Consider the following 10,926-nt stretch of genomic DNA (forward strand, 5'->3'; position numbering starts at 1 on the left):
AGGGAGCTGGACATACTGCTCCTGAATATAAGCCCAAGGAATGTGCAGCTATGTTCAAGCGATGGATTGCAGGAGACGCTTTATGAGAACTTTATAGTTCTAATAAGTTGAATTGGGTTAGTTGTACGTTATTAGTTATATGTATTTTCTTAACACATCAAATTAAATATAATAATTCAAATGTTGGTAAAGAATATAATAATATGAGATTTGATGGAAATGTCGTTATAATTGATAAGAATCACGAATACAACATTTTACTTTTACTTCATTTTGATTTAGGGGCGTTTGGTTGAGGGTTTAAAGAAAAGGGAAAAGGAATCATATCCCTCCTTTCCCTTTGTTGTTGTTTGTTTTACCATTTTTGCATTTTCCTTTCCCCCTTCCATTCCTTCTCATCACCCCAAAGCACTCTATCTTCATTCCACTCACCCCCCTAAGGTATCAAATTGATTCCCTTCCCAACCTCATTTGAGTACCATGAACAACACTCCATGCATGACGGTCACTGCCAATTACCACTACCGTAAGTCCGTCACTGCCAGCTACCACCACCGTCACTGCCACGTTTGCCGGAACCGCCAATTTCACCGGAGCTCGCGTCGCCTGCGCCCCGCCCTAAATTCGAACTCAACTCTCAATGTAATCGTGACCAATCTAATGTCTGACATTTCAATCATAATTAACTGGAATAATCTAATAACCAAAAAACTTGTACTTTGTAATTAGTACAAAATGAATCCTCAAGTCAAATAAGTGAGCATGTGGGTTGGGGCTCCAAGAATTGTTCAAGCAGCGAGTTTCGTAAGTGTTTATTAAGCATTGTAAACAATTGTTGACCATTAATTACTCTGTCAGCTCAAATTCGACACTCCAGATTCTTGTCAACATCACGACGGGTAGGAAAGCTCGCCGGCGGCCGGTCGACTTCGGCATGTCGTCGATGATAACGATTGTGGTGGTTGGTGTCGGTTTCGGAGGGAGGTGGTGGGTGGTGATGGTTTTTTAACGTGGTTGATTTTTTTGCTTTGATTCTCATATTTTTTTTCATACCAAGCAAGAAGACAAATATAAGAGATTTCATTTACTTTCCTTTCCTTTGCCTTTCTTATTCCCTTGCCCTTTCTCCCATTTGAACCAAACGCCCCCTTAGTATGCAATGCCCCAACTTCGAACAGGTTAAAAGTGAGCCTAACTTACTCCTTGTCATGATATAGTACTTGATCCATAAAGGATTTCGAGTCTTTTCGACATATTTTATCAGCACTCATGTGTAACCTCAAACTTCTCCCTAGTTTATTCTTGAAATAAGGAGTTCTTTTTAATAGGATAGTAGAAAGAATTGCACTTAGTTTATATGAGTATGTAGTAATAATAATACCGTTAAGAACTCATGTGAGCGCATAAAATGTTCTCCTTAAAAATGTTAGGTATATATCACAATCACTCCAACTTTAATACCGCAAGTTATTATTGAGAGTTGCAGATGATCGCCAATAAAGCTCTTGAATCAACCGCGTACTAGGGGGATGATCCAGAAGACCACTAGATGATCATGAAATCACCACATCATTGTTGGGTGATTCTAATTCCATTTGTAATCAATTTATTTTGGACGTTGCAGATGATTGCCAAAATTTTTCTAAAAAACATAAATTTTAGACAAAACTAAATCGTAAACTCACCTCGTTACTAGATTCATTGTTGAAATCGTTGTTAAAATCGTTCTCGTTCATGTTGTTAGTTACAAATCCCGCTTTTTTTTTTTTTATTTTGAAAAACCGTCTTTTTTTTTGTTTGAAAGATTTTAGTGAGACGGTAATTGACTTGTGTTTTAGTGAGACGGAAATTGACTTTATGTTTTAGTGAGACGGAAATTGCATTTTAGTGAGACGGATATGTAGTTATGTTATGGAGGCAAACTTGGAAATTTACATTAATTGTCGACGATAATTAGTAAATTGTCGACGTATATAGCAGGACCCTATGAATTTCGAAATTTAAGTTTCGAACATAATTCAGTAGTTCGGGAAAATTGTGTTAAACTACACTAAACTATTGTAAAATCATTAATTAAAAGCGATTATTAAATCATGGTCATTTTTAAAAAATTGTAAGGAAAATTTTAAGAAAAAAATTGTAAATTTAGATCCAGTAATTCAGGACGTAGAAATTCAAATATTCGAAGTATTAGAATTGGATATTGACAATGGAGTAAGATTGTTTTGTATTAATTGGATCGGATATCCGAGCCAGAAATTTAGGATGTGAAAATTCAAATATCCGAAGTATTAGGATTAGATATCGGGTAATGGAATTAATAAGTTTCTGATACGGATATCCGATGCTAATGAAGGTTTCAGATCGGATATCCGCTGAAGTACTGGCCAATTTGGCTTAATGAATCACGTGATTTTGTTATTTGTTCGGAGTCTAGCGCATTCTTAGATTATTTATATTTTAGGTATCCAAATGACGAGAAATTAAAAACCTGCAAAAAAATCACTTTAGAAACTTAGAAAGAAAGTAATTTTGGGTTAATTCCTCCAACAATAAAGGAGATGTATTTAGAATGAAGTACCAGTTTATCCAAAAGCCACAAGGGTTACTAACACTCTCACACTTCCTCAATTGATACTCCGTATATGGGAACCACGTGAAGGTTGCGCCTAGCTTCTTTCTCCTTAGCTTGAAATATCCATCTTCATCTCTACTCTACCCGGGTCAAACATTGCTTCAAAGAACCATCAACTCAAACAACCATCTTCGTGACTAATTAAGATCACTCCAAAACTCACAAGTTATCTACAATACATTTGTTTAGCAAATTATTCCATAAAGCACACGAAAAATCGTCTCAAAGCCTCTAATTTGAACAAATTAACACCTACTAACTACGTCTCATCAGCTCCCTTTACAAGAAATAGAAAAAATAGACAAACAAACCCAAAGACAGAGTCGAATCAATGAAGTCTCACCCAAACTCCCCTGACTCGTTTCAAGATCACACTCTGTGATCTCAGCAATTGCTCGTTATTTGAATGCAAAGGCTTACTTTATTACTTTATCCATGTAAAACACGAGAGCAAGAGATGTGAAGAAAATAACTTATTATTTGTCCTCGACGACAATCATAGCAAAGACCAGTGGGTATTCTGTGATTCCGCTTTTAATGGCAGATCAAGTGATTTTCATGCTAGGAGAAGCGACTTTTGTGATCCCACAAGCGGAGGATCTTTGGGACGCGGGTCTTTTCTCTACGCTTTGTTATGTTCCTGATAACTAACCTTGCTTACTCTGATTTGCAAATCCAGTTACCTTTTAAAGGTTATTTTAAAAAGTGTGCATTCAGCAAACCAACAGACGAGGATGACCAAGACGATGAGCATCGTTTGTTACGTAATGATGTATGTACTTCGATTTTCTTCCCACCAAATCTTACCTACAACAAAGAAGGCAATGGTCCAGTTAAATTTTCCAAGTTGTTTGATGAACTTGTGCTTGTTCAAGTAGTTTATTAGATAGAGGGGAAGGAAAGGAAAAGAAAGGAAAGGAAAAGAGAGTAGGGGGAAGGAAGCAAATGAGTTTTCCTCTCCAAATTTCTTCTACTTCCAACGGTCCCGGTCATTTATTTTACCTATTTCATTACATGTGTTTCGTTCACTTGTTTGTCTTATTTTTGAAAGGTAACATTATAAGCGAATTTTTGTGCAATTTTTTTATAGGTGTAACTTTGATTGGTAAGTTACTTTAGGGTGAAATCGCTACCCTAAAAGCAGTGATTTACCTAATATCTGTAAAAATGAAGAAAACGTGATGACATAAACCCATCGGAGAAAATAGTTTAAAATAAGCAAAAAGCGCTAATTAGCTTGGTTTAGAACCTCACTTCAAAACAAAATCCAACAAATAAGTGTGTTTTTTTTTGTAAGAACCATGCAAGGCCAGGTTCGAGCCGAAATGACGCTATAAGTCCATACACATAAAACGGGCTGAGTTAGATCTAGATTTTAGGCTCATTTGATCGCCCAAAACCCGCTCCTCTCCGGCTCAAACGGGCTCAGGGCTAGAATGGGCTTTTTGACTCGTCGCAAATTTAGCAATTACTTGTATAAAGAAATGGCTAAGGTTTTGTTAATAGTAGTTAGATTATTTGTTACGAGTATTAGGATTAATTGATACACATTGCTAATTTTAGTTACCACTTTTATAATTAAGACTATGAAAAATTCTTTTGACTCTTGAAAGGATGGTACCCATATCTAAATAACCTAAAGGCAATCCACTAAATAAATCAATAGGTCTTGGTATAGACGGGTGGGGCGAACATACGAGTAAAAACCTCTAATAAAATGGGTAGGGAGGACAAGGTGAGGCACCCCCATGTGCTTCCCACTTTATGGCAAATGGATATTTTATGAGGGGAAATAGTATCCGTCTATACGTATAGACGGATAGTGTCCGTCAATAATGAGAATTTGTGAAATAAAATATAGCAAATGAAATAATGAATAAAGATTACGATCCTCGACTCCGGAAAGATACAAGAATTTTTCATAAGATAACCGCGCGTCTTTTAAAAAAACTGGTGCAAACTTAAAATGACAACTCTCTACCGTCCATGGAGTTCCACACTGAAGCTACTCTTACACCGTTCTCACAAACCCACCTTCATTCCTCCTTTCAATACGACGTCGTACAATCGCTTTCTTTCGTCTTCATCCTCCACCTTAACACTCCCTAAGCGAATTGGGACCCACAATGGTAGCTTCCATTGCGACGAGGCTCTTGGCTGCTCCCTCCTCCGCCTCACCTCCAAATTCTCGGGTTCAAATATCGTCCGAACCCGTGATCCCGAGGTTATCTTCTAACCCTTTCTATTTTAATATTAATTAAATTAATTAATAGCATTGAGTTTTGACATGGGGTTTATGGATTAGGTGTTGGAGACGCTGGATGCTGTGGTGGATGTTGGTGGTGTGTTTGAGCCGACTCGAGACCGGTATGATCATCATCAAAAGGGGTTTAATGAGGTTTTTGGTCATGGGTTTGATACTAAGCTTAGCAGTGCTGGTCTTGTCTATAAGGTGCTCGACGAAATGTCTCATTGAAATTGCTTTCTTTTTTCGCATGATTTTATATTTGCGCTTAGTGTAACTTAATTTCTCCGTTCACTTAAATTCACTTCATTTGCTTTTGGACTAATGTTTTAAGTGAAAAAATAATTTAGAGAAGAGTATTGCCTGCACTCGCATTGGAGTGCTTTGTGGGTTAAATTACCGAAAGTAGAAATGTAGTGAATTAATTTGAACGTCCCAAAGGAAAATGGAGTGAACCCAAATGAATGGTGGAAGTGGTTATCTTTCATATCCAATGGGGTAGACACTTGTTTTATGGAAATGTTGAGCATGTGTACAATTTGTACTCCCTCCGTCACAATCATTTGTTTACCTATTATATTATTTGTGAGAGGTATTTAATCAAAGGTAAATAAATGATTGGGACGGAGGGAGTAAGTATTATTGGTTCGGGTTTGATTTTGTTAGGCCGAGTACGTCTTCCGTATTCCGTTCATTGTATTTACCAATTCATCAACGGAATATGATTTTGGTTTAATGAGATTTTATATGTTTTAGGAATGTTTGCTTTTAGTTGAATGTGTCTGATGATACTTATCTTTGGATTTGTAGTATTATGGAAAAGAGATAATAGCGAAACAGCTTGAAGTTGATCAGGAACACCCAGATGTGTATCGCTTGTTTCTAGCTGTCTACAAGAATTTTGTTGAGGTATTTGAACTTCGCGTATGGGGAAGGAGGGGTTGACTTGTGACTGTGAGTGGTGAGATGCTGAGTGGATAACTTTATACTGCTAAATTCGTATTCACAATTTGGCCATTGTGGTGGCAGGCAGTTGATGCTGCAGACAATGGAATCAGCCAATACAATTCAGATCTCTTGCCAAAATACGTAATCAATACGTACTTGTCATCTAGAGTGGGAAGATTGAATCTTAATTGGACAGATCCTGATCAATCATCTGAACGAGAAAATGATGCTTTTCAGAAGGCCATGACTTTGACCGGAACCGAGTTTTTGGAGGTGAGTTCGAGCACTGATTAATTAAATGATTTTCTCATTTTGCCAATATCCTATTTCTACTATATGGGTAGTAGCATCATAGGCTTTTCCTTTCCCTAACTAATTTATAACGATGAGAAATTCTGTTTCAGACCGTCCATTTCTATGCACGATCATGGTTACCTGCTCGATCAATCGTTATGGAGTGTCTCGCAGCAAGGCATGATGTCGATTCCAGTGGAGAAATCATGGTCCTCAAGAAATCTTGTCCTGTAAGTGAGGCTTACTACCTGTTGTTACTAAAAATACTTAAAAACCCTTGGGTGATTCTCATATTCAAGCTTCAGTGGCGGAGCCAAAACGTTTCCAGTGTCCCATTATATTTTAAAGAGATTATTACACAGAACTATACCCCTACTTTCTGTTAAGCACTAAAACTGGACAACAAAAGTCCCGTGCCTGAGGGCCTCAATTGCCGTAAGGTGCATCTGTCAATTTATGGACTCACTGTGCAGTAAAGTGTTGGACCCTTGCACTGAAGTACAATCTTATATATTTGTGAGATTCTAAATTTTGTTTTGCATTTTGTAACAGTGGAAGCTTCATATATTTGAGCTTGAGGAGGAAATGAAGATTGAGCCCTCTGTCAAATATGTCATCTACGAGGTAAAGTATGCATTAGCCTTCGATGTTGATTGGCCGGCACATCATTTTGATGCCAACATCAAATGCAAGCTAAATATAACAACATTAACAAAGTGCCTCAAAGGCTCCCACAAAGTGTTAGGGTAGGGGGGTGTTGAATGTACGCAGCCTTACCCCCATGTTATGTAATTAACTTCAAGTCTTCAATATAAAAAGAAGTGTTGCCAATTTCGTGAGCAATTTTGCTTTCATCTATCATAACTTAAAAACATAACATAATGAGTCTCTCATTCGTTTCCATGGTTATTTAAGCAGGATGATAGAAGAACATCTTGGCGAGTGCAGGCAGTAGCTGTTGGACCTGATAGATTTGAAAGCCGGAAGCCCTTGCCGAATCAGTGGAGGGGTTTAGAAGGCAATGAACTTTCTGAGATATCAGGCATCCCTGGCTGTGTATTTGTCCACATGAGTGGTTTTATCGGAGGGAATAAGACTAATGAAGGTGCCATTGAGATGGCAAGAGCATCCTTGAAAGCATAAACTGACATCAGAGAAGGCTGAAACTATATTTGAATTCACATATATAGGGAGTATTATTTCTATAACTGACTTCAAGTCTTCAATTACCATATTTTGTTGTTCACTCTTTTGATTAGTTTGAAACTTTGAATTAGTGTATATGGTTAGTCTTGCGATATACTCCGTATTATCATAAAACAGTCATATGAGAATTTGTGTTTTTTTAAAGAGATTTCAATCTCTCTTAGGACTTTAAATGTAAAGGTCAATCATATCTTTAACTCATGATGTTGTTCCTTTCATGTAGCTAATTTTATGCATCATGCATGAGTAATTAAACCTTTCAAGCAATCTGATTCAGGACTTGTGAAGCTAATTTTTTTTTTTTTACTAGTGAAAAAGTATCTTTGATGCAGATGTCAATAAAGTTTCTGAATGGTAACTGTACATTGAACGCATAGCTGTACTGAAGGGGTTGGAGTGTACTCCTACATCCAGCGAACTCGTAGTGAATACACATTACATATCCAGCTCAGGTGCAAAATTACTGTCTTCATAATGTGATAGTTGTTCTCTTCTTTTCACTACTTGGATTCTATTCCTCTGAAACTACTGGCAAATCTTCTTTAAACCAATTGTACAGACCTCCCTCTAGATGAAATACGTTATCGTATCCATTCAATACTAGCAAGTAAGCTGCTATCAGTGACCTGAACATATAGTTTTATTCATAGCATTAGTAAGTAATATGACCTCCTCTCTCTGTATATAGGGGATACGAAATTCATGCATAATAGTACACTTAAATAGAGACTATCCCTTTATTTGGAAACATAAAGAGGGAAAAAGTGGTGAGGGGGGTGTATGGAAGGGAAAGGGAGGGAGGGAGGAGGAGGTGAGACGGAATGGGCCAATCTCATTTTCCTATGTTGGAGAGATTTCGATTAGGCTTGGAAGAGGGGAAACGGATCCCTCCAACCGCACTTGCTATCAAAAAAAGGATTTTGTCCCTCTTACTTTCCCTTTAATTTTTCTACTCCAGAAAATGCCTAAGAGATGGTGTCGAAGACCATAATCTATAAACCTTCCATTCATGATTTTGATTTCTTGTGCACATCAATTGTGGAACTTCAGAACTGTTTCTGAATGGAGATGTTGTACTAACTACTAACTAGGTCAAGAAATGATAGAAACATGCCTTGTGTCTACGTTGATATGGTACTGGTAAAGCTGACAATCAGGTGACACAGTTTAATTTCGGTTATATCAGGTTCAAGTATTGTGGGGTCAATATTTCACTTAGGGTTAAGTTGGGTTCGGGTCAGGTAACTATCTCATCGAGTCAATTTTGTGTCAACTCTAACTCCTATAAGTAGAAGGTTATAATGCTTGTAAAGTATGTCTTGCAACTAGATGACAGTTAAAAGTCTAGACAGGAATAATTTAGGAGACAGCCGATGTGTACCTTGATTGTTGACCTTCTGGTAGATTCATGGAGGGTCTCATGGTACCCCCGGCTGAACAGGCGACTATTATCTTGGCATTTTTGTCCAACTTTGATTCAACTTCTGTTGTGTGAAGCAAATGATTAGTAAGTTCTAGAGCAGTATTCATTCATAATAAGGATAAGCTTATACGTTACAACCTCGTTTTACCTTGTATAAAGTTAGGGTTTTCCTCTGTCCCTGAAAATATACCAAAAAATGCAAATGCAGCTCGCCTAGCAATGTCCCAGGCTGTCCACTCTTTTATAAGCCTATATATTTGCACGTTGATGGCGCCTGGTGGATGTCCCTGCCCAAAACATTGGATACTCTTAAAATTTTGTCGAGTTTCCGAGACCTTGTTAACTTCATCTAGAATACCCCTAGTTCTAGGCATGTTTGCATGAAATCTTTCTGAAGTTTCCGAGTTCAATTATGTAGATTCAGGTTAACTGTAAACAATAAGCAGAGTTTAACCTCTTTAAATTCTGCTTCAGGGCGTACATCAAGAATCACAAAGTTATTCTCGTTCTGCAAACGCAAAGCTTCTTTCACGTCCACTGTCTTTACCTGCAAAGGTAATCAAACTTCTAGGATCCTTATCTAGAATGCAAAATTTAATTGAGACAGTCATACAACCAAGCCATTACTATCCTATTCCTCATTTAATATGAGTAATATCGTTAATGGCTTGGTTTTATGCACACAGTCGTCTCATACTAGACTACCTGTATCTGGTATGTGCTTTGGCCATACCTTTTTCTTGAGCAGAACTTCGCGCTTTACTTTCCACTCTTCTTCAGCTGCTACCTCAGAGTAGATTATAAAAATGGTCAGGACAACCTATTCATGTACATGAACCCCACCCGGCCGCCCGTTCCCAAAACAGCTCAAAATGACTTAATGTTCAGAAGTGAAAAGAGTTAGAACTACCTGGTGACTTGGCTGGTTTAGTTGCTGCATTTCTAACACTGAACCCCATCGGCGCACTATGGAACCTTAGCCTCGCACTCGTGTTCATACCCGAGTTATTCATCAATGAGCATGATTGACCGGTTTTTGATGACCGAAACAGGATTGAATCATGGAATATGTGGTTTAATGAGGATGAGATTGATTGGTGCTGTGTGACTGAGGTAAAAGAAGCCATTCTTATTTTTTTTCTTTTGTTTTCGGGTTAGAAGTTAAGTTTGGAAGTTACTAATGATGATTGATGAAGCATAGATGCTTGTTTGTGAAGATATTTTGGTTAGAGATAATCTGATCTAGTGATGGTTATTAGATGGGTGTGATTTTATTTGGATATGCCCTCATCCAACCAGATTGTCTCTTCCTGCAACTCTTTTACTATCAACTGTCAACTTTGATGCTCAAGTTTCAAGTTTTGGTGGGTTCCCATTTTGGCATTTTTTTTAAAGGGGAAGTGAGATAATGGAGTGGCAAAGGTTTTTCTTGGTCCATGATTAAGACCCACCAATGAGCAACATAAACTCTAACACAAATTCTCATTATAGACGGACACTATCCGTCTATACGTATAGACGGATACCATTTTCCCTCACAAAATACTCATTTGCCATAAAGTGGAAAGCACATGGGGGGTGCCCCACCTTGTCCCCCCTACCCATTTTATTAGAGGTCTTTACCCGTCTATACGCTCCACCCGTCTATACCAAGACCTATTGAAACTCTAATTATATTCATTTTGTAGTTCACAAATTCTTATTTCAGACCGCCATATCCTTCTGAAATAGTCAGACGGATACCATTTCCTCTCACAAAAAACCCATTTAGGGTGTGAGTGGGAAAACACATGGAGGTGTCCCACCACCCATGTACTTCTCACTTGTGAGAGGTCTTATTGCGGTCTGAAATAAGACGGTCTTAAGCAAGATGGACTGTTTAATATCAAACCAAGTTTCTTGATTTTTGAAAGAACTTTTTCATGCAATGGGACAAACTTTTTTTAAAGGTTCTTATTTACAAACCCAATACAAAGATGATTAAACGCGGATTTTAACTCATTATGGATTTTGATATTTTGCAATAATTTTGCAAAGTGGGTTTTGGACGAATAAGTTTTATTGTTGGCTAGTGTATAGTCTTTTCGAGCGTCAAGTATGTATTATTATCAGGTTGCCATATGCGGATTTGTTTGAGTCGAGTGAGGTCTTATTTATGCGGTTTAAGATAGAATT

The 10,926-nt window shown here is 37.7% G+C and overlaps 3 protein-coding genes across 7 annotated transcripts in view; 2 read left to right on the forward strand and 1 right to left on the reverse strand.

Moving 5' to 3' along the window:
- The window catches only part of LOC141618544 (serine carboxypeptidase-like 3), a 46,710-nt gene extending 46,433 nt beyond the window's left edge, over window positions 1-277 (forward strand). For all 4 annotated transcript variants that reach the window (XM_074435649.1, XM_074435651.1, XM_074435648.1 and 1 more), the window contains one exon: window positions 3-277. In XM_074435649.1, coding sequence (XP_074291750.1) covers window positions 3-86 — 84 coding nt within the window. In that variant the 3' untranslated portion in view covers window positions 87-277. The remainder of the gene's footprint in view (window positions 1-2) is intronic.
- A 4,195-nt stretch (window positions 278-4,472) lies between these two features.
- LOC141618546 (uncharacterized) lies at window positions 4,473-7,526 on the forward strand. The gene is made up of 7 exons (XM_074435652.1): window positions 4,473-4,859; window positions 4,941-5,087; window positions 5,691-5,789; window positions 5,910-6,101; window positions 6,233-6,352; window positions 6,675-6,746; window positions 7,041-7,526. Exons 1-7 carry the CDS (start codon window positions 4,602-4,604, stop codon window positions 7,263-7,265), a joined length of 1,113 nt encoding a protein of 370 aa, XP_074291753.1. The 5' UTR covers window positions 4,473-4,601; the 3' UTR covers window positions 7,266-7,526.
- Window positions 7,527-7,608: 82 nt separating this feature from the next.
- On the reverse strand, window positions 7,609-10,075 carry LOC141618547 (rhodanese-like domain-containing protein 14, chloroplastic). Of its 2 annotated transcripts, none has more exons than XM_074435654.1 (6): window positions 9,662-10,075; window positions 9,485-9,531; window positions 9,206-9,298; window positions 8,900-9,038; window positions 8,710-8,812; window positions 7,609-7,954 (listed from the first exon to the last, which is right to left on the reverse strand). In XM_074435654.1, the coding sequence occupies exons 1-6, from the start codon at window positions 9,876-9,878 to the stop codon at window positions 7,840-7,842; spliced, it is 714 nt and encodes a 237-aa protein (XP_074291755.1). In that variant the 5' UTR covers window positions 9,879-10,075; the 3' UTR covers window positions 7,609-7,839. The 2 variants fall into 2 exon arrangements, with proteins under 2 accessions (XP_074291755.1, XP_074291754.1); XM_074435653.1 differs by having other exon boundaries at window positions 9,485-9,534; window positions 9,662-10,041.
- Window positions 10,076-10,926: the final 851 nt, after the last annotated feature.

Source organism: Silene latifolia, chromosome X, assembly GCF_048544455.1.
Source record: "Silene latifolia isolate original U9 population chromosome X, ASM4854445v1, whole genome shotgun sequence".
NCBI lineage: Eukaryota > Viridiplantae > Streptophyta > Magnoliopsida > Caryophyllales > Caryophyllaceae > Silene > Silene latifolia.

Coding starts and splice junctions, on each gene's coding strand:
- LOC141618546 (XM_074435652.1), top strand. CDS start 4,602: ATGACAACTCTCTACCGTCCATGGAGTTCCACACTGAAGCTACTCTTA. Junction 5,790..5,909: donor TCTACAAGAATTTTGTTGAG/GTATTTGAACTT, acceptor TTGTGGTGGCAG/GCAGTTGATGCTGCAGACAA. Junction 6,747..7,040: donor TCAAATATGTCATCTACGAG/GTAAAGTATGCA, acceptor TTATTTAAGCAG/GATGATAGAAGAACATCTTG.
- LOC141618547 (XM_074435653.1), bottom strand. CDS start 9,878: ATGGCTTCTTTTACCTCAGTCACACAGCACCAATCAATCTCATCCTCA. Junction 9,299..9,484: donor AAGTTCTGCTCAAGAAAAAG/GTATGGCCAAAG, acceptor TTACCTTTGCAG/GTAAAGACAGTGGACGTGAA. Junction 8,813..8,899: donor AAACCCTAACTTTATACAAG/GTAAAACGAGGT, acceptor TTCACACAACAG/AAGTTGAATCAAAGTTGGAC.